The following is a 24,815-nucleotide window of genomic DNA, read 5'->3' as shown; positions in this document are numbered from 1 at the left end:
AGCTTATAAGATGCACACTCTTTTTGTAAAGTACCTTCTAATCTCCTTCATCAAAACCCAGAAATTCACCTCCAGAGTTAAAATTAAGAATCACTTGAAACCTCTTCTATATCAGAATCTGAATCCTCATACAACAAATTGTCCTTTGTACCATCCATGCAATACTAATGCTACACTACTTATATGATTTAACCACTGTCTCAGTTTTTACAGCATCCTATAAAACTTTGACCCATTCACAAATTCAGTATCGACAGTTTTTCAAACATATTCAAAGGAAAAATAAAATGGGTCTTATATGCCAACAAATACAATAACTTATGTAGACGGTAATTAAATTGAAACTGGTTTATAATTAGGGGGAATAGTAAAATGAAACTCGCATTTTCATAAATCATGTATATTGTTATTACTTCAGATATGTTGAGGATGATCTGCAAATTTAACAATTTATACTACGAAACATATAGTCAAATAAGAATAGAACTTTTTTTTGTTGTTGGAAGAGCAGCAAAGTAGTGCAAACAATAAGAATGAATTCACACATAACTGTCACATACAAATTCAGTCTTATAGGAGCATTTCTGACATTGAAAAATGAAAATTATTTTTGATACAATTGATATATGCATGACTTTGGATACAGTAATCAAATACAGCATAAAATGTTCATTTAACAAAGTACATTACATAAAAATTTAATCTACAAATATAGCAGCCAGGAACAAAAGTGGTAGAAGCAGAGTATTGTCAGTAATGATGATTGTATTATATTAACACTTCTACCAAAATACTATATTTCTTCCTTAATTAATCACAATGTTATTAGAATTGTTACAAAATATTATTTTATTTTACAATATCTACGTTACAAATGCACTCCTCTTCTAGGTGTGGATTGTGCTAAACCCATTGTCATATCACACATTACATAAGCAGGTTTGTTAATAATTTGGCCAGCAGTAGTCACTGAAATACTGTAATAAATAAAATATATACCATTTTGTGCAGACTTTTGCATGTCATCATACTGCCTTACATTATGGATGAAGATTCCAAGTACTTTTATTTTATGTATAATGTTTATTTGGCAAGAGGAAGTGATGAAAGTTGTCATTCTTCATCTGTCTCTTTTCTCCTTCCCCGATCCAGTCGAAAAATCTGATTATTTGACATTAAAAAAAATTTAAATATACCGGTAAACTGATTAAAACAGATAAAATAAGTGATCTTTATTGATTGCTGAGCTATAACCCCATTGACTTCTAACCAGTCATTTACAAAGCTCGACTCTTCTTAATCAAGTCCAGGAATTAATTTGCAAAATATAAAATTGTATGCAGTGTGGTGAGAAGTAAATATAATTACTGTAATTTTACTTGCATTCAATTCAATTTTATGTGAGAAATAATTAAAATAATAAAGATAGTCTTACATTTTCAACATTTTAAAAACTAATTGAAGGAACCTCACTTGCGTCCTAACCTATGTAGTGGGCAATGTGCTGAAGCTCATAGTTCTTTCAGCTGCCATGAAGGTGTTGTCCTTGGTGCACCATAAGAGGTGAATTATGTAACACCGTATGATGATTAATGGAGCAATGGTGGAATTTCGGTAGGAGAAACGAGAGTATCCCGTGAAAATCTACCACCACTGTGTTTGTCCACCAAAAATTCCACTTGGACCTGCTGGGATTCGAACCCGAATTACCAGAGTGGAAAGCAATTTGGCTAAAGGTGCACCTACATTCTCAATGTAAAAAACAATAATATCAAATTTCATACTATTCAATGTTTATTCCAGTTTTTTATACTGTATATAAAAGTGAGCTATGGAACATCTGAATCAAATCAACTGTCTGCACACTGAAGTTACTCTTTAAAACCGAAAATACAGAAAGAAATTTACGTTATCTGAATAATATCTCCTAATGAAATATATGTATATGAAAAAGTTACTGTATATTTTCCTAGAAAACTTAGATTAATGCAACCTGGATTGTATTTTTCCAATAATGTTTCGAATTTCGTTTTTGATATTGTTACAAGAAAGATCTGTACTTCTTATCCATGTGAACACAACATATTTAATATCATACGTCTTATGAATGATATGTGCTATTTTACATTAACACATGCATCCAATATTATTATAGAAAGGCGATGGATAGGAAGACACATGTTTATGGTCTTCATATTTCAAATATTAGGTTTGAATATGAATCGAAGTCAAATCTGGCATATAAACTAATCAAATTGCTAAATCTGTATTAATAATAATTATATTATGGCACATTTTACAGATTTACGCAATGACACGACCACTAAAATGAAAATGGAGACTCTTATAAAAGGTCCAGGAAGACATTCTGAACAGGTCACAAAGAAGGGGGGGGGGGCCCGAGGCAGATGTAGCACGAAAGTGAACCTGACATATCTGTTCTCTTTCTGTATCAATTAATTGCTCTTGAAGCACTCGTAAGACAGAAGATTTTTTTCCTATCACTTTCAAATGAAAATTGACAACTGCAATTCATTTATTTAGTTTTCCCAATAGGTTTACTTTAAGAGGTGGAATTTTGTGTACATTTAATTATATAAAAAGTTCAATTTTTACTAATGTGCACTTCAGAAATGTATGGTATTTAGTAAAATTAATTACATTATTTGGCTTCATAAAGCACTTCCGTCTTTCCTCATACAATTCGGGCTAATATTTTCAAAGTATAGAAAAACTGTTCGCATTAAAATAAATGTTCTCATGTACCTACAATTAGAACTTTAGTATTCCGAAGAAAGTAGCCAATAACATACATCCAAAATAATATTATATAATGCGCTATATATAATATTTTCCTATTACAAGGGAGATAAATGATAATTACATAATCGAGAATTCTTTTGTACTTCTTTTCTCTTACTCACCTGCTCTTTGATCGTTTAATGAATTGAATCGGTTATTGTTAGAAGGCACAAAGTCATTTCTTTCAATATTGTGGTAATTGAAGAAAACTATTCTATTAGCTTAATAATTTTAAAGTTATGTTTCTGTTGTGTTTACGCATTACTCACCATAATATTACTAAGCTAGAAAGTATCATTGGCTTGTTTCATCCTCTATTAAATCCAGGAAAAATTAAAGAAATCAATCAAAATGTCCATTTCATCAAGAATTGACTTAACGCCTTTCAATTTTAGAAAGAGACTAATACTTTAGAAAAATTCCAAGCTTAGACACTACTAATAAGATATTGCAACAAATAGACTCTACTGCTATTTCTGTTTCCCATTTTGTTATGATTTTATTATTTACACTGCAAATGTCCAAAAATAGTTATATGGAAAAGTGTAGTGGAAAAATTTCAGTCAACTTAAAAAAGAATTTCTTGAGGTTTTCAAATTTATGATTAACAATTCATGTTCAGTAAACTCTGAAGAGAATTACAGAATAGTCAAAATAAATGCAGACAATCTCTGATACACAAATTTCATATCATATATCAAAATGAGTAAAAGGGCATGTAATTTTTCAGTTGAATACACAATTTAATTTACAAGTTTATCACAAATATGAAGCAGAATTGGTTTCATATATGATAGAATGATTTGCCAATTACATTAAATGAGGATAGCAGGCACATAAAACCTTAAGAAAAATTCCTCAAGACACGAAATGTTAAGGAATGTACTGCACTTAACCATGTGGTAAGCTATCAATGCTTTGGAACTCATTTTTCCAATCTTTAAGAAGAATGGTACGCAGAAGTGTATTATATTAAAATTACAGTAGAACTCCACTAACCCGAAAAAAAAAAAAAAAAAAAAAAAAAAAAAAAAAAAAAAAAAAAAACCGCACACGCGCACACACACACACACACACACACACAAACAATATTTCCCCAAATACCCCATGCACGTCATTTTTGAAAGGGAGGGGAAAAATAAAATAATGTATTCATGGTAAATTAAAAACAATTAAACACAAATACAGTTCTGTTAACAATAAATTTTATCCTGGAACAGGATGTATTTCAAACCCATCCTATGTGCACACACTGCACGCATGTCAGTTGTCTTGCTTAATCAGCAATTTACATGATATCCTGCAATATTAATAGCACACAAGAGTAAATTAACTACCACAATTCTGTATGGTTCTACATGGTTTATCATCACCATTAACTTCTTCATTCTGCGGTGTTTTCATCATCACCATTATTGTCGTCGCCCAGGCATTCATCTTCACTCTCACTTCTCCATACATAATCGTCCTCTGTTTCATCCAACTGATTGGAGATTCTACAATTTTTGAAACTCTCTTCAACAAGAGGGAGCAATATGCGCGCTCATGCATCACAAAGCCATTGAAAATGTAAGACGCGCAAACTATACACTTATCACACTTCAACTTGATTCTGACACATGTACTGCTAATCCAAACACCATTTAACAATGTTAAGAATTGAAATACCTGCGCGAGAAGATAATAGCATGGGCTACCCCCTTAGGAGTTGCCCATGAGTAAATTGGGCAATGTTGTCAACTTCATTTCGAATTTTTTACTTGTATATTTTGGAAAAAAAGTGCACGTGGTGTTCGAGAAAAAAAAACGCGCACGCGCGCACGCACACTCACACGCACACGCACGCACACACACACACACACAGTGAAATGTAATGGCATTCTTTTCAGAAGGTTGTTCTTTGAAGTATTGTAAATTTCTTTACGGAAAGAAAAGTTACATTTGTTCGGATCAAATTTCTGCACATTTAAAGAACAAAACTAAAATTCTTTCAATCATTTATTAACATAATACACTGCTCTTTTAAATTGACTGAGCATATTGGAAATTCAATCAATAGCTTTCCCAAAACATGCTATGAAATTTCATGTTATATGATTTATCCGATAAGCAGGTTGTAATACAATGTTAAAACTGAAATATACCGTCTTAGTATATTTCAGTTTTAACATTGTATGCTATGAAATGTTTCATATAAAACAATTTTTATCTCTGAAAGGAAGCAAAATTGTATTACACTTTTTTGTATGAAATATCTCAAAGAATAACCTCCTGGAATTAATGAGATACTTACAGATCACCATGTATATATATTTGAACTGAAACTCAATTTAATGCTACAGTATTTAGAAACTCTCAAAATGTACAATATCAAGTGAAATTTACTTTATCACTAGTGAATGAATTGGTACTTGTTTTCTGTACTATTCTGATGATATAATCTGTCAGCTTCTTCAGACGAAGAGTAGATAATCTCGATGAAGCAACGAACAATAAAAGGTGGGGCGGGAATAATTCATGGTTTCCCTGCTTGCATTCCTGTTCCCACTTAATCCGAAATTTTGATAATCCAAACAGGCCCTAGCCCCAAATACAGTAGTTCAGACTAGTGGGGTTCTACTATATCACCTAGTTATTTAAGAAGGAAACCTACTTTATCGACTCATAATGTGAGAGACATGACATATATACATAATATATGAAATGTATACTAACATAACTTTTGCATTATTTGCAGAACGATCCTAGAGAAACCTGAGACCTAATGGACCGAGTAATTAGTATTCATTATAGTGAAAGTGAGTACTCAATTATAAAGATGTGAATGTACAGTCTTAGAAACAATTGACGTTACACAGATATTTTCAAAGTCCCAGAAAGGAGGCATTGCACGTGATCAGAGGACCAGTTTCACAAGCAAACCACTAGTTGAGGTAATAACATTCGTTCTGTTTCGTTGTATGTAATCTCTAAGTAGCTAGAACAAATGCCAGGGAAAAGATTTTAGCATAAATAAGTAGTGTGATAAAGATTGTAAATGAAACAAAACAAAAATAAAGAAGAAAAAAATAAAGAGAGTAAAACTATTCCAAGGAATACATGACAACAGATCGAACACGCCACCGACTGCATGGGAAGCAGGTGTTCTCTCCACTAGATTAAAACTATCCATGACAAAAATGGTCTGTATGAAGTGATGTAATAATACTCCAGGACTTACTTAAATCATGAACTTAATTTAGTTTAAATTAACGAGACGGGTTTTGCATTAGTTGTGGAAATAAATCATTATGTTATGCCCTGTGATTTATAAATGAAGTAATGGGGTGTGAAAATCGTTACTCATTTGCTATATGCGACCTACTTACTTTTAATAATATATTATGTTTAATCGTCACACTGTCAACTAGGGATGTAGACTATAGTAATTCATTCTATAGCAGCAACACGAGCCAAGTATTAACCCACAGGTGTTTGGTACAAGTTGTTCCACTTAAAAAAAATTGAATGCAGACAGGTAACGTGTATAAAAATTAGCGACGTTATTTAAAAAAATAATTAAAATTCACACCTGACCAGGAATTGAACCTGGGCCCCCCCAACATCGCAAGCCAGCATATTACTGACTGCTCCACCAGGGAAAATAGTACAGAGACAGCACATATACAAATTTACTGGTGTGAATCACTCTTTAGTACTTAAACTTTTTTACCACCAACAGTTGTGCCATCAATTATTTCTAACATTGTACATTTTTTGTACGAGCTGAAATCAGTTGTCAGTTTTACATTTTTCAGAGACAATTACATTAAGGATGCTTTTGAAGAGTAAATGAAGACAAAATGAAAATGAACAATCACAACATAAATAATAGTACCAAATCATAACTTCTTTTGAAAAAGAACAGATATTTATTTCATGATATAAAGAACTGCATCTTCTTTTATACTAATACGAAAATGTTATAACAGTGTCAGTAGTGAGTTCATATTTCTGAAATAACATGATAAATGAAGGCCCTGATCACGTATATAACAGATTGGCCATCATAATGTTAAAAATGGTAGCAGGTGAAAGAGAACAACCACCAGAATCATCACTATTGACTTAAAAACAGCAGCTAGATGGAAGTACAGTTGCTCCATGCAATTCAAATGGGAGTTATGACGTGACTCCTCCTACTGTCACTAGATGTCAGTATAATAAACTTGATAAAAGTTGTCGTCAAAGCTATAAGACTGAGCAATCTGTTACATAGTGATCCGAGATGAAGGACAAGGGAAAGAAACAGGGAATGTCACAGAACAGCATTATTGAGAAAATCTTGTTTTAATACTTTGACATTTCCACTTTTAAAACCTTTATGATTGGACAGTTCTGCAGTCTCAGTTGCCACCAATACACCATATATCACAAAATTACTAAAAATGGACATTCTCTGTTTTTTTCCTTAGCCTTCAACTACTACCTTCTATAAAATTACTTGTGTGTATGTGTGTGTGTATGTGTGCGCACGTGCGAGCGGATTCATGTATAATATAGTTTATTAAAACTTAAAAATTATTAAAATTTTACTCGCAACTGTTATGTATTTTCAAAATGGAGGAAAAAATGCATTATTTCTACATACATGAAACTAATTCTGATCCTCAGAATGGTGAATGATAAATGCAAATATAAAATAAATTTGAAAATAACTTTTAATTAGTTTTAATAAAGTTTTATAAAAGACAATCATGTCAACATCCATCTTGGCATAATGAAATAAAAATGAGAACAAAACCTCTCCCTACTTTCAGTAAGACATATTAATATTGTAGCGCTTAGAACATCTTCACTCTGTATGAATGTGGTAAGAGGAATTTACAGAATACATACATAACACATGAAGTAAATGTAAATGTTTATGGATAAATTATTAATAATATTTTATAAATAAAGGGAACACCACTTGATTACAATGCATAAATTTTAAAAGTAGCCTGAAAATATTCTATCAAATTTCTGATTTCTGTAATTGGAATCTTCACCCATGTAACAGATAGTACTCATATCCTATTATTACAAGGAATTTCTCTCAATTACAATAAAAAAAAAAATCTTAAAAGGGATAGATAAATATGCATTAATAAAAAATTTGCTGTAAGAGATAATACAGTACTATTACTCAGTACAATGGATGCATTCAGAGCTTTACATGGATTATTTTCTGATATTTTATTATGGTATGCTGATGAGAAATGAATCTATGGCAAGAATGTACTTAGAACATACATAGCTCATTTTGGAAATATAAATCATTTATACCATTTTTTAAGTGATAACTTAATATTTCACAAAATATGCTTAGATGAAATAACAGAAAATCTAATATTTGTTAGTTTGTACAGGCTTGCCTTTTAAATGAGTTACAACTAATCACTATTCCATTTAAGAAGAAAAAATATGTATAATATCTTACATGACAAAAAATTACTCCATTCTTTAAAAATTATTTAGAGAGCTTATTATTAACAATAATATTGCATTTTAATCAAAATACTGTACACATCTCAGAATATATGCAACCAATATAAACTCATCACTCCTGATACAAGAACAAACAGAACCCTTGACAGTGACACAGGTGTATATTTGGGGTAAGGTCAAGTCTTTTTCTAGTGCAAGTAAAAGTTACTTTACTAACGCAGACACATAAAAAGAAGAATACAGCGTTTATTGCATTCCCCCTGGATAAAAACACGATATTATACAAGAAATTCGACAGCACAGGAAGAACGAAATAGAAATCAGAGCATTATTTCAATACACCAGAACTTCAAAATATTTTATAAATTTCAAATTAAATTTACGTGTAATATAATTGTTTAAATAAATGTAACGGTCCTGAAAGTAATTTCAAACTTTCACAAGTAGCAAACAACACTGCATATAATTTAAATATACCAATTGGTCCCTTATAATACTGGAGAAAGATAGAATGGAATGGAATTACTTCCATTGTATCTCTCTTCCTTCTTCACACACACACGTATACACATATAGGTGATCCAATAATGTCAACTTATTGTAAAACCAGAATTTCTTAAAATAATGTCATTGCATGTCAATGTGATATTCTAATTTTAATTATTGTGGCTGTAACAATAAAACAACTCCTTGCAAATCATTATATATTTTTAAAAGAAGGAGCGATTTTAAAACATTATGGCTGTAGATAAAAAGTTGCTATAAAAACACTTATATAAATAAAAACAAGAATCCATATTCTAGTGTGTCCCTGTAAAGAGTAAAACTCGTGCTCAGGGATCAATCCATTATGTAAGAGAAGAGCAGACAATTTTACAAAAATATTGTTTAAAAAAATCTACGAATTAAAATTTCTTTCTTTCTTAGAATGATTTTATTTACGGAAAATAACTTGAAGCAAAGCTATTGATTTTGTTATGGATGCGTGCTTGGGTGTAACTGTGTGTGTGAAAGCAAACTTAGATAGACCAGTGAATAAATTCAATCACAAATAACAATATTTTATCATTATACAAGCAAAAAATTTCTCTGTCATCACTGTCTGCAGGCATCATATCTAATGGCACACATTGTCACTTGAATATTTTCTAGATGAAAAGCATGCACACCACCAACAACTCTGCAGTTCCTTCTAAAAGTTCCTGACACATTTATATAGCCACCACTTTATGCATACTGCATTTATAAAGTAACAAAAGAATGACAGTAGCAATGAAAGAAAGAAATAAAGAAGGAATCTAATGAAGTTTTTAATTTATTATTACATTAATCAACATTTGCTGTTAGTAAACTGTATGCAATCAACACACTACACTTTACTATCAGAATTATTTAAACTATCAGAAATATAATTCGTCAATAATAATGAAAGAAATATAGATTTGCAATTTTTATAAAATAAATGTTTTCTATACTCCAACGGACACCAATTCAATTTAATTTATATATTTATATATATATAGTATATATAATATTTAATTTATATTATTTTGTCAAGAGCTTTCAAAATGCCCTTTTCTCAGAGGTAATATTTTTGACATAATGTGTTTTGCTTGTAAACCGATAATATTATGTTTTCCTCTTATAACAGATTACCTTAAATGAAATATAATTAAGTAATTTCTCTTGTGTTTACATCTTCCTGGAAGGACTCTGTCTACTATGTTTTCCAGATACCCCCTTTTCAGCTCAATATATTGAGTTTAAATGAACATACTGAAAACCACTGACATTATACTACAGAAAGTATTTGTATTTTGCATCTCACTTTGCTACAGAAATTTAGACAATGACGCATATTAAACTCCAAGTGCTTTTCTAACAAATTCTTAAGACTGTCATGGCTTCTTTTTTTAAATTATGACAGTACCTTTTAAAATCACGACCTGATAATGAAGAGTGTTTGTAATTCTTTTTCCCCTAATTCTAGATGTGTTTCTGTTCAGAGTTAACAAAAAGGTAAAGGTACTCTTCCCGTTGCAACACTAAGAAGGTGCATGGGGGCATAAAGGTAGAGCTCCATGCTTTTGTAACCTACTCACTAGAATGGTGTGGTTAGCACCACATTCTAAGTGTCTCTACTCCAAGGAAAATTCAATACTCAATTTGACACGAGGCTCTGTGAACCCCAGGACCATTCTGGTAGTTTTGGTAATGAGAAGAATCCTGTTATTATCTGCGAATATATCTGGGACCAGTTGCTCTACCAACTGACCTACATGGCCGCCAGAGTTAACAAAAGCAGACATTATCGTTTGTAATAAGTACAAAACTCCATATATTCAAATATATTCGTTAAATTAGATTATAGTCTAAAGAGAAATGCGTTTAGAATACTATTACTTTTTTTGGCTTTTGATGTACCATTCACCCTTAATTTTATGCAAGACTGTTTCGTTATTCCATAATTCAGGAGGAAAAGAAGCAAAAAAGAGCAACATACTGTGTAACACTGTCTTAGATTCTTTTGTTTTTTTAAATAACACATTTAAAAGACAATTCCAATATCATTTTGTTGTCACTAGACCTCTACATACAAAGTAGTTTGTATTGTTATTATGTTAAACAAATGAAAACCGGATTCCTATTATTTCTTTTTAATTCAGATAGCCTACCTAGACCCAAAAGAATAAAATACAATTTAAAAATATAGTAGGCATCAATATGAATAACATCATACAGCAGGACTATACAGGCCACAACAACTGTAAAGAACTACAATGTGTTTCTAGTTTCATGGTATAAATCTAACAACTGACCCATTATAGAAACAAGGCTTTTAACTAACATATTTTCCAGAGAGAAGGCCAAAATCCAAGGACAGGCAAGAGTTTGGAAAAAATGAAATTTAAGAATGGTCTAAGAACAAGAATTATCTAACTGCATTTGATGTTTAGCATATTTTCTAAGATAAATAGGAGGAGACGGACAAACTTATGTAATTGCAGAAATGTCTATCACTTTAAATTGTTACTGAAGTCTCTTCTTACTCATTAAATAATACCAGTACAAGAAATGAGGATTTTGTGACGTAAATATATCTTATGTCGAGGGGTTACTATGCCTGAAAAGTAATTTTAATAAATTACGTATTTATGCAGAATTCTTTGAAAGCAAGTTTCCACTGTCAATTTTTTAGCTACTGTCTCTTGTCTGTTAAGCCCTACCACACAAAAAAATGTGACGTTCATGATTTATTTACTTCTTTTAATAACCTGCTTAATTTCTTGAGAAATTGTACACAGCTAAAAAAAAAGTTATGTTAAGTTATTGAAACTGAAATTGTGCATTCTTCCATATTATGTGTTTTACACAGTATTACTAGGTATGCAGTTTCACAGAAATCTACCTGAAATATATTACAGTACAAGGAACTCGTTAAGTACAACTTTTCTGTGAAAATGTACTGAAATAAACTTGATATCTTTAAACGATCAACATTTCATGAATTTTTTTCTGTTGAATTACATAAATTTTTCAAACCCTATAATTGTTTAATATTCAATTTTAAATTGTGCGTGCATCCAATGTCTACCCACTTCACTTACGTGATTTGAGTTCTGCATACTGCGGATAGATGGCAGGATTGTGACCCATTTTCGAGTTACACACCATTTCAACGGGCCATGCTATGCATGATGTATATCTGTGTGTTGTGTTATGTCGTCTTCTAGGGTGAGTGTATATGTAAGTGTTCGTGTAAATGTAGTGTAGGGAATGGATCAGGATGATAAGAAGATGAGGAAAGGAGAAGGGGAAACTCGCTGCCAGCATGTAGCCTACTCCTGTTGAATAGCACCAAGGGGGCCACCAGGCTTAACGTCCCCATCCGATGGATGAACCACTATCAACAGTGCCATGTACCTTCTCTTCATATGCACTGCAGAGATTTGGGATGTAACCCAGGCATATTGATGCACAATCTTGTGATTAGAAGTTTAGCACTGTCACCTCCCCTAGTCCCAAGGTAGAAATTTTACATGAAAATTTGACCCTGCTGGGAATAGAACCCAGGCCGGTTGGATTATTTAAAATAATAACAGATTTAGAATGTAGTTTCGTGTCTCCTGAGGTTTAAAATACAATCATATAAGTGTAAAAAGAAATGGAGGCCACCCCACCCCATTATCTCCTGGCTTAGTTGCCTCTTGAGTGATGTCGTATTGGTATCACTTATGAGGCTCAAACCAGTCTTCGAACTGTTGACTAAACACAAACAAGTGTAAAAGACGAATAAACGAAAAATATATATCTGGAATAAATCAGAATGGAAAGTGCATGAATTTTGTGGGACCTCAAAAGAAAAAAGAGTAAAGTGTCAAAAATACGTAACTGAGAAATGTACAAAAGTTTTACTGTATTATTATTATTATTATTATTATTATTATTATTATTACATATTTATCAGTCTAATGTTTCATGGCAGCTGAAAGAACTACAAGCTTCAGTGTATTACCAACTAGATGGGGATGCTTGGGTGAACGACACAAGTGCCTGACATTAGTAAAAAAAAGATATATGAGCCACACATACATTACACTACTAAATTAAGACTAAGAGAGGAAAAGAGCTTCATGTCCACTTCGGGTGCAAAAGAAGCTAATGCCGCCACCTAGTGGCTTAGCATGAACACTATCATGTGCCTAAAATATAAAATGGAAAAATGATGGAAGTCGTATGAAAAGTTTCTTGCATCTGGTTTTATAAAGATGAATAAAAGCAAAATATGGCATAAAATAATATCAGTTTTGTGACAGTATGTCAGATTATGGATACAACTGGAATGTATTGAAATCGAATAGGCACTTTAGCCTACTTTTATTTTTATAATACTTTTACAATGCTGAAAGGTTTGCACTGTACATGGCAAACAACATACATGGCAGTGCATCATTAAGACGTAAGGTACAATAAATAATATCTTAAATCGAAATTTCTGAACAGATAAATTTATTCGAGACCATTAAAATATAAAATTTCACTAGCCTATAGAAAGAGTCAATTTTATGTACATATATAAAAGCATGTACCAATGTGTGTATCATATTATTACATTATAAGTTGTAATGCATGCTATATTCAGAAAGTAATAACAATTAATATAAATTGTCATGGTTGGCTATAATTAAGCAGAATTTTACTATTTATCATTTATAAATATACATCACACGAATTCGTCATTTCGTAATATTAAATTTACATAAGAAACTAATGTATTAAATTATGATCGTTTAATAGATTGGAATCAACAGTTCTAAAGTACAAATATTTTTATAACATTCAAGCTAGCTATATGTTTTCAACTTTATAAACAGGTTTCGTTATGAGAAAACTTATAAAAACGGATCTTTAATTAGTTTAAGATTAAAAAAAAAACAATTAATAAAATAAAACATGCTCTCTAAACCACGACAGGCAGTAATATCATATTTTTACTTTTAATAACTAGATATTCAATATTTTCTTTTAATGTAACAATGAAGTGAAAAGTTACAGTCTATACAAAACTAGAAAGATATTGACAGTGCAGCAGCTCAAAGTGTCATCATGGGAACCGTTCAAACCAGCTAATCAGAGTCCACAGTGACAGAATGGAGTTACTGGCTGTTTCGCAGTGAGCATTTGATAGCCAGATGTTTAGTTTAGTTGGAACTGTTGAATATGGTTATTTTGTTACAACAAGCATTGGTGTTTTGTCGTGAATATTGTTTCTGTAGTTACTTTATTGTTGATGGAGGTAGAATTATTTTGAATTTAGTTGTAAGTATATTTGTAATGCTATTTATAATGTCGTTCATTTATAGTGTGTTGCAAGGCAGTACTCCTGCAGTTAGCAGCACAGAACGAGCCATGATTTCAGAGGGAGAAAGCAGTGCTACAAGGGACATCAAGAAGTATATTGGAAAATGTGCTCTCCTTACAAGTTAGACGAGAGAAATTACTTGTAACATGCAAGGCTATTTTGAGAAAGAAAGAGAGAATGGTGGCCACTTATTCCCGTACAACAGGTAGTAAACACAACTGCAGAGACTCTAAAAATGAAAGAACGCAGCTCTTAAAATAGGAAAGAAGAAATTCAAGTTGAATGAGCAAGAGAATGGGTCATCTCAATTTGAAACTCCGGGAAAGGAATGGAAAGTGGAAAAACAGGTAAAAAATTTAGATACCTTCCAGAAGGATGCAATACGGTGGAATATAATATATAGTATATTACCATCCTCAGTTTAAAAAGCTACAAAACTTCGTTGCGAGATGCGAATTTTTTCAATGGTAGTGTTTCTTCTTTGCACACTATCGTAAAGAATTTAGGTTTTAATAAAAAAAAAATACTGGTTGTAAGGTATAAATGGAGAGAAGTGACGTCTTTGTTTCTTGCCATTTCTCATGGTTATGTAAAACAAACTTTTACCTGAGTAAACCTCGGAAAGTCTGCATGCATGAATTTTTAAAGTCACTATCCATATTTTTAGCAACGTAATCTTATTTACTGATATGATAGTGAAGGGATTAATTTATGATCCATATTGTAGGATCATCAGAAATAGGATCACTATCATCTCTCACCCTATTTACATCACCAAGATCAACTAAAGTAGGCATATTTCATTCTATGTCATTATTACTGATACGATGATCTGAAATGTCTGGCTCAGATAAACCACACACCCAACTACTTTCTGTGTACTGTTCGCCACATTATGACACTTTGATTTATGTAAGCCTAACACTTCTCTACAATGTAAGGTGCAAGGCGGCCCATGGAGCTAAAAACTGTATCTTTCCTTTATAACTTCAAATTTATTACCACAAAATCTGGATTATGTTTTATATCATATATCGCTTGCACACTATGTACCATATTCGCATTCGCTCATACTTCTGTTTATTATTATTATTATTATTATTATTATTATTATATTATTCTAGTCAAAGAATCCATATGATACAAATTTATGATCTTGTCAGCTGCTCAATTCCGACACAAGAGGTAGACAGGCAGTGCAAACAGCCACACCGCACAACTTTACAACATTGCTCTCTTCCTGCATGTGAGAGAGAAAGAACTGTCAATGCCTTTCTAGTTCTGTATAAACTACAGATGGTATACCTTCATTACCATGGTTATTTTGCTAGAGGCCATAAATCCATCTGCCTACCAGTCATTTCAATAATGATGATGATGATGATGATGATGATGATGATGATGTTAGTAATAATAATAATGATGGGTGATGATCCTTCAAATATGGAAACAGGATGGGGAGTTTGATAGATAAACATTATAAATTCTCTCACTTTTTCTTTTATCCAACTCCCCTCCCACCTCTTTTTCTCGCTTTAACAGAAAAGTCAGTCATAATGAGCCGAACAGAGTAGGTGACTCTTCAGGTTGTACCTATTGGCCTTGATGACTGAACCTATATATAGTTCTGAAATGTTGGAGATGTTAAGTTTCAGTATACAGTGGAGTACCCAAAAGTATACTTCTGAACACATTCACCATGAAAGCTTAAAAACTCGTACATTTCGTGAAGTAAAATGGACATTGTTATTTAATCATCCTACACCAAGTAGAAACGATGCCTCAGTACTAGTGTGCTGGGAAGTGCCATTAGCATTTTGTCCATTCGCAACAAAAGAGATCAATGTCTAGTTCTAAAGTTCTGGCCAGCGTCGAAGAAAAATGTGTCGAAGTTGGGATGGAGATGTTGAGTTCGGAATTGGAATGCATGCAATACTCTTTCAACTGTGGCAACACTGTAAGCTGACAGGTTGTAGATTTCATCTTGTACAAACATAGTACTGGAAAATACACAATTTTTGTCTTAGAATAGCTGTATGAACCCTGAGAGTAAATAAAGTGAATTTATTTATATTCATTCAAAAGCTTCTTCTTTCCTGCAACTAGTGATGAATATTATAACAATAGCTTTATTTTGTAGAAAAGTGGTTGAAACATATATTTGGCTTGATGTTACCACATCAGGATGAAGTAGAAACTTATTTCACCATTGACATAATGAGTGATGGATGAACAAATAGATATTTCAGTGATTATTTTTTGGGAATATACATTGCACTAGAAACCCCGTTTCCACCTCAAATGTGGACATTAACTCAACAGCAATGAATTAACGACAAATGCATGCAAGCCATTCCATAGTAGTTCAAATAGATAATTCTCCCAAAAGCATTCCAATTTTACAGTAACTTTACAATGCTTTAAAAGATATATGGACGAACACATATATTCTGTTGAACACCTTAAGTATAAAAATTAAATATAGGGTAATTGTAAGAAATATCGTGAAAGACTCTGCTTCTTAAATCAGGCCATAGAAGAAATTCACAAATGGTAAACTACCTAGACAGACACATGCCGTTGTAAAATGCAGCTTCTTTATAACCTATGTGAAATTATTCATGTCATGATAACCATTTTACTGTAGTGCAACCGATAATTTATTTCATGTCACAATAACCACTTCATTTTAAAATTTTTATTAATAAGATAATATTCTAATTTCAAAGTTCTGTTAGAGCGTAACTTACACCTTCCTTTTGCTATCTAAATTCAATGAGACCCCACTATGCCCCTGGTCTTTCTGCTAACTGAATTCATCGGGACACAACTATGTCAGGCATAAGACTCCTGATTGACAGTGAGTTACAAGTAAGTTATACTGTGCACTAATTGTGAATTATAGAAAAGACTAGAAGCTCTATATAAATAACAATAGAAAATATGTTCATGGTCCTGCATGTATGATGTTCTCATGAAAGGTCTTAACTGCAAAGCTGAATGATGGTTTGCAATAATGTAACTGTATCAGTGAAGTGACTGAAGCATCAAATTACAATGCATTTTGGTGGCCACTGGAGACAAATGACAACTGCATACCAATAGTTTTCTAGATTTATTAACCACTGTTTTAGGTAAGCCTGTTTTATCTGACATGAGATTCTGACAGCATTCACTCAGAAAGCCAAATTACCGTACTTTTCTTCAATCTACAGTGAACAAATCACTGGTTAAAATATACATTTTTATAACTAATGAAAGTGAATACTGGAAAGGTATCACAAATATAAATTTTAATTGGCATGGATTTGTCAAAACGACAGATGGATTTTCTAGAAAAGTGCTCTGGATCTTAAATGACCATGAAAATCCACACAAAATGGCAAAGACCATTTTCAATGGCCTTTACCATTAACAGAAAAGCTAGGTGATGAGAAGGGAAGGGAACAGAAGAACAACAAAAAAGAAAACACTTATGTACTCATAAATCTCAGATATAAAAAACAACCTCATCTAATTCTAACTTTACAAGTGACCTATGTCATCAATCATTCGCCTCTAACAAGGCACATTAGTGTTAGTTCTCCTGCATTCTTAAAAAAATAATAAACAAACAAACAATTCAGAAACATTCTACCCCACTTTTAAAGTGTCTATACATACAAATAATTACCACGCAACTACGTTATTGAAGTTTCGAGTATTTCATTTCTACTTCATTCAAACCTGTTTATTCAGCCCTCGGTCTTCATGAACACACTGCAAAAACAGTGCTTAAGTGAGGTTTTATAAGTCAACTGATTCAGATCCAGGTACAACCAGGTCACTCAACTTACTCTTCCAACCCCAGCACCATCTATATATACATTTAGACATCTTCACACTGTGCTGCAACTGGTCTCACCCAGCATGTTTAGACAGGTTGAGTGGAACATCTAAAAATAGTAAATCTCATATTAATACTTAAAAACAGCATACAGAAATAATAATAATAATAATAATAATAATAATAATAATAATAATAATAATGTAATTTCAAAACATTAAGATTCATCTTTACCTGAAGCACCATCGTCTTTCTTGAAGTCATCCAGAGGTTGTGGAGTCATTGGCCCCCATGGACAGGGGCTGAGCGGAGGAGGATGGCAAGGGGGCACCAGCCCAGGGTACAGTGCTCCCCGTGGAAGACTAGAGAGCGGGTAGTTGACCCAATATGAAGGGATGGGTGATGGTGAGCTACGATATGGTGGAGGAACAGGAGGTAATCCAGAATAATAGGGATGATGACCAAGGGCTTGAGTTGGGTGGTGAGGTAGGTAAGGAGATGTGAGCGGAGGAGCATATAACAATGGTGGTGGCAGAAACGTTGATAAATGGGACGAATGAGAGGAGTTTCCCACGGACGGAACAACAGGAGTTCGTAGCCCTGAGCGAAGCGATTCTGGTGATGGGGACAAAGTGGGGGATCCGTGGTGAGATGGTGACCTAATTTGCCGATGCTGAGTGGGTGAAGTTTTTCTACTTCCTCCAGTCTTATTTCCCTTAGGCCTGGGACTCGGCTCAGGAGATGTAGTTTGCTGAGACGGAGATTTGAGCAGATTGCGTAGGAACGAGGGTTCACCATCTTGGATTCCTGCTCCAGCTGTAGAACTCTCGTCTTCCCGACATGTGCCCAGCAAGGATGTGATACTATAGCTGCAACTGCTTACACTACTCTTTGTTCCTGACTGTGGCGGAGAAGGTAGGGCACTACCAGGTTGCAGTGTTTGGCACGTGACGGTGCAGTTGCTGCTACTACCATTGTTGTTGTTATTGTGGGGCAAGGCACTAGTGGTACGAGCTCGCTGCCGTTTTGAGTTGGCCAAGTCTTCCAGGCTAACTCGTTCCATCTCGCGGAGAATTCTTTTGCGCGGAGAGATGATGCTTGGATCCATGCGACTGGCAGCCACATTTACTGTCCTTGCATGGTTCTGCATTGGCATAGACGTACTCACCCCACTGCTGCTACTTGCCACTGTTTCACTACTTGTCAATCCCTGCACTCTTTCCCACAGTGTTTGTACTATAACAGTCAATTTGTTTGGATTGGATCCTATTTTTTTCACCCTCACTAATTTCCTATTGTTTGTATTGTTCATATCTAAAGCAGTAACTTCTGTGGGATCATATGGACATCTTCTTTTTCGTCGAATAGTATTGGAGAATAAGTGCAAGTTCCGAATATACAACATATGTCGCAGTGGTTGCATGATGAATGTCATCTCCTTACTAATATTATGACGTGGATTACTTTGCTTCCAGCAGTGATCACGCTGCCATGGTGATGACTGAACTGATGAGTTGTCATCTGACACTGGAAACACAAGGAATTACTTATATTACCATTGTAAACACCTAAAGATGAAAAATGTCACATGCCTTATTCATAATTAAAAATGGAAGAACAAAGTATCATTCAATAACATGTATACAAATTTTATACTATGATACAGCATGCATGGATAATATAAACTTTACTAAAGGGAACTTATTCAGCTACAAATGAAGTAAATGTGGAGTTTATAAACATAAATTTTATCCTTTATCTTTCTTCTTTGGTAGTATGTATGTATTTATTTACACTGCAAGTGGGCAAACACCGGTGGCAGTGGAACTTAATTACACGCAATAATTACAAAACACAACAAAACAATTAATACACACTAAACAATACACAATATATAATTATAATACATCAATGAGGACTTCGAGGCCTCATATGAATATAAGTATAAACCAACAAAGGTCTTGGAGCAGAAGCAGGAATACACAGTGAGCTCTTCTCTCATATTTTTATAGGAAAAAACAAAACAAAATTCGATGAAGAAACAAAAGCAATCAACACAGCATTACAGCAACTTCTGCTCAGGCCTAAAGCCTTTCAAAAAGTAGTAATTCTGATTGACTCACAAGCGGCAATCCACACTATTACTTCAAATACTCAGCCTACATCCAAAACTAGAGAAAAAAAAAGGGAAATACTAAAACTCCTCAACAGACAAGGAAAATCAATAACCCTACAATGGATCCCATCACATGTTGACATTTCTGGGAATGAAACTGCAGACCTTCTTGCTAAGAAGGTAGTGACACTTAATCTACTTCAACCTCACTGGACATAAAAACAGTGAGAAGACTAGTAATGAAGGAGAAGCAACGAAATTATTCCAGGACAAAATATGGAGAAATATTTAAGAAACGTGGCAGGTGAACAAAATCAAACTTAAGAAAAGAAGCAATCGCAACTTTCTGACTAAACTTGAGCATGACTGTCACATCTATTAAGCATGAAAATTTGTATCTCTGAACACTGCACCATCTGCAAGAATCAAAGCACTAAAATGAATGGAGAACATCCATTTCAATACCGAAAACTGGATCCTTATCCAGAAGATGAACAATCTCTCATAACTGTACTGCAATGCCAGAAGATTCATGGATTGAATCCTTATGTCTCGACATTAGACAACAACAACAACATAATTACAATACACAATAATTACAATTAATAATAATAGTTAAAATAACGTAATTAATAAATGAACCTGATTTTATAATACAACCTACATATGTATAGGCCGTTCATAAGTTTTACATTGGTACTGATACTCTTTCACTTCACTCTCATCTCACTCACTCCACTGGCAATATGACACATTTCACTGACATTTTAGAACACATTTCACTGACACTATACGTAGAATACATTTCACCGATACCAAATTATCACTGATCGTAAATATTCACTGACACTTTAAACAATAACTTCACTGATACAACAATTAAAATAAGACAAACAATTACATCCTTATTGTTCTGTAGAACCTTATTTGTAAACTACATTAAACTAAAAATGTCTAGCCTAAGACCTTCTTACAAGCTATTTTAAACTAATTTACAATTCAGACTAAGGGAATAACTCGTCAGACTAAATAAATACAAGCCACCTTAAGTAATGTAATGTATCTTAGTTTTTAAATTTACACTTTATGCACAACTTTTTAACTTATTTTTGAATCTCCTTAAGGAAGGACAGCCCTCAAACACTGCTGCAGGTAGGTCATTCCTATCATTTATAGTTCGATTTAAAAATGAGAATTTACCTACATCCGTTCTCTGTTTCCTACATTTTATTTGATTTTAAAATCATATTCATTCCTACCATAGTACACTGGCTTCTCTAACCGAGCCATTATGTCTCCCCTTGCTTTTTGACCTAGATGTGCTCTATACAATAATATTATTCTAGTTTTTCTACGTCTGTTTTACAATGTTTCCCATTTAAGTTCCTTTATAGCATCATTTTCATGTCCTTTTTTACCTTTAACAAATTTAGCTGTCCGATACTGGATTCTTTCTAAAGGAATTTATCTGAATTCTTACTTATGTACTGAGTGGCTGGTACTCCTTAAATTTGTCTTGGCGTGATGGTAATCTTGCAAACCTTGGTAATCATGCAGCGGGAGTAATAAACACAGCTGATCAGAGTCTGTATACTATCAGCAGTTTGACTTTATGAAAGACCTCATTCCAGTGACACTGTGGATACTGTGAAAATGCAATTTCGAGACGACTCTGGTGTCAAACCAGGAAACAATGTTGGGATGGAAAAAGGCCGCACTGGTAGTGGGTATTGTAAAAGACTGTTTCTCAATTAGCAGATTGATAACGAAGAGGAAATCATGCCACACTATTCAGGTATCAGTGCAGAAATCTTAGAAATTCACTTGGAAAAGCTCAAGCCTTACTGTCTTTTGCATGTCAATGAATTGGTGATGCTGACATGGATGCATGAAGAGAGGTATGCAAGGCACTTCTTGCATGCCTGTGGTGTGGTCCTCTTCATAGGCGAGTGTGCTATGCATTGGAGCATGCATTCTCGAAATGTTGTCTTTTGGGCTAAGGAAAACCCATAATTTTAAAAAGCACTGGAGAGAACCCACCACACCTTATGGTGTGAGCTGAAATGAGAGCAACATATATTTTTGGCCCTAAGACAAAGCTCTGTTACCAGACCTGTCTACCAGGACATGCTTATTGAATGATTTGTGCCACAATTGCAATAAGCTGATATCAAAGACACTGTTGTCCTATAGCAAGATGGAGCACCACAACACTTCGAGTTGCAAGTCTGTCACTACTTTAATAAGACCTTTCCCAGAAAGTGGGATGGAAGAGATTCTGAAGATAAACCAGCTCTCTTTGCCTGGGCTCCAAAAAGTTCTGACCTCACAATGTTCTCTTGGGGGGGGGGGGTGTTCATCAAGGAGAGAGTCTGAAATAACCAGTATGCACAACAGAAGAGTTATGAGCAGTTGTGGAATACAACTTCATGTACATGACCCCAGATTATTTCTGCAAAACATCTGCCTGTACATGACAGAATTCAGCTGTGCTACAACAATGACGGTCTCCATACCGATGTTCTGGACCTTTAAACAATCCAGTAAGAGTCCATATCAAGCATTCAATCATAACCATCATAATGTCGAAAATAAAGGTGGATACATCCACTTTTCGGCCACTCTGTACAAGAATAGCACTGATATTTATAAAAAGAACTCATTGGAAAATTTAAACAAATAGAACTTAAAGAAAAAGGCACACGTTCCATAGTATTTGAGTGAGAATTCTTAGCTGACAAAAATAAAAAATCACACCATAACTGTGATACATAATTGTCAGCTTAGAGCAGAATTTATATCACAAGTTTATGTATGTATGGAAGCATAGTTTATTGCTCTTATGCAGCCAACATTTCTGTCGGACTTCGAGCTGAAATACTGAGATTGCATATTAGTTATTTTCATCATATTTTAGTACAGTTGATGTAAAATTTAATGAGAAAAAAGGTTCATATCTATTGTTTTTCTGTGTTTATCCAGCCTTCCTATGAGGTTTAGAGATTCCAGAAGTTTGCTCACACATAACTACATTCTCAATCTCTTGGAGTGAGAGTCAAAATGAATATACATAACTAGATCACGGAACTTTATGCACTAAAAAACTTGAAAATATGCATCAATTATGCAGTAAAAAGTGTTGAAATATGCGCTAAGATTGAAATATATGCAGTAAAAGGTATACTTTAGAAGTTTATTTGGTTTAATAATATAATATAAATTTAAATAATTTAAAGCAGTAGTTGTCAGCACTCCCTTAAATGAGTAACGGGTAGGAAGTGTATCACAATATGCATCGTTGTGCAGAAGGGAGAGGGAAAAAGCATATCTGCCAGCAGCCACAGATGCATGTCACTGCAATGTCTAATCTGCGGGTAAGAGACGCTAGCCTGAGGGTGGACTGTGTTGATGACCATTGATTTAAGTAATAAATATCATCAAGCCATCATCATTTTTATTAAATCTAATTTGTCTTCAGAAACAGATTTCTTCAATAAATCTATTCTGTTACTTTTTTCTTTTGGCATGTCGGCTGTTAAATTTTTATGCAGATCGATCATGGTTCTTCACTTGGTTATACAGTAAAACTTGTTGAAATTAAAATTTACATTCTGCGTGTCTTTATTTTCGCAGGTGTTTAAATACATTCAGTTTTGTTTCTATGAGCACCCACTAGCAGCATTGTCATCACAGCAATTTCATGATCTTAACAATATGTGGTTTTATTATCGCAGGTGTCTGAAAACAAACATTTTTGGGTCTATGAAATGAGAGTAATAGCCTGAATGACATCTAGGCGACATGTACTTTCGCCCTGGCTCCTGAAACATTAACTTACATGACTAGTATGTACACATACGGAAATAAAAAAATTTGGAGCTCCCTTATTGTATAAGTTTCACTTACAATACACTGCACATGTGCAGTAAAAAGAATCCTTGTATATATGTTACTTGTGGACAGTTGTACGAAATTGTTGCCTACACTCAGGTGGACTCCCATCAAGACTTGTTCCAAAATTTAATTGCGTATATGTACACACAGCTAGCCTCATGTTAAAGTGAAATGACTCAACGTATACATTAGGGAGAAACAATTGTCATCGCAGCAATTTTATGTCCTGAACAGTAATTAACTAATTATAGGTTTTATTTTTCACATAATTTTTATGTCCTCGAAATTATTCTCATTTTCATCACAGAGAAATTTTAAAATTAGGTAATAAATCGGAAAAAACAAGAAAAGATGTTAATATATGGATTTAAATATGCAAAATAAAAATATATATGCATTTAAAAGGGAAAATCCTCGAAATATATACTTATGCAAAATAAAGTTTGCTTCATTGGAATATAAAAATCATGATCAGCAAAGATCCACTTTTACTTTTTCAATAAACCCAATCAATAAAAACACGCAATTGCATGAAGTTCCGTGGTCTACACATAATTATGTGTAGGTACTAATCCATGAAGACGAAATTATTTCCCACATAATTAAATGATCTTCAAAGACAAGATCACAAAAATGTAAAGTATTCGAGCAAAATAAATAAGAATGGATGTATATATGAATACACTGATTAATAGGTTAATTAATGAATAAAACAACACAAAGCAAAATGTGTTACAAAATTAGGACTACTTTTTCCTGATAAGAATACATACATACAGTACATACATAGTGATTCCCATTAATAATCGGACAAATACTGTTTTGTAGTTTATAGCATCTAATTT

The 24,815-nt window shown here is 33.4% G+C and overlaps 1 protein-coding gene across 1 annotated transcript in view; it reads right to left on the bottom strand.

Moving 5' to 3' along the window:
• Positions 1-384: 384 nt before the first annotated feature.
• The window catches only part of H (transcriptional corepressor hairless), a 43,374-nt gene continuing 18,943 nt past the window's right edge, over positions 385-24,815 (bottom strand). Inside the window, exons 4-5 of the mRNA XM_069816398.1 lie at positions 18,195-19,487; positions 385-18,069 (exon numbers count right to left, since the gene is read on the bottom strand). Coding sequence (XP_069672499.1) covers positions 18,035-18,069; positions 18,195-19,487 — 1,328 coding nt within the window. The 3' untranslated portion in view covers positions 385-18,034. The remainder of the gene's footprint in view (positions 18,070-18,194; positions 19,488-24,815) is intronic.

This window comes from Periplaneta americana, chromosome 17, assembly GCF_040183065.1.
Source record: "Periplaneta americana isolate PAMFEO1 chromosome 17, P.americana_PAMFEO1_priV1, whole genome shotgun sequence".
Classification (NCBI taxonomy): domain Eukaryota; kingdom Metazoa; phylum Arthropoda; class Insecta; order Blattodea; family Blattidae; genus Periplaneta; species Periplaneta americana.
The sequence above is the reverse complement of the archived record's forward strand: the minus strand, read 5'-3'. Positions and strand labels throughout refer to the sequence as shown.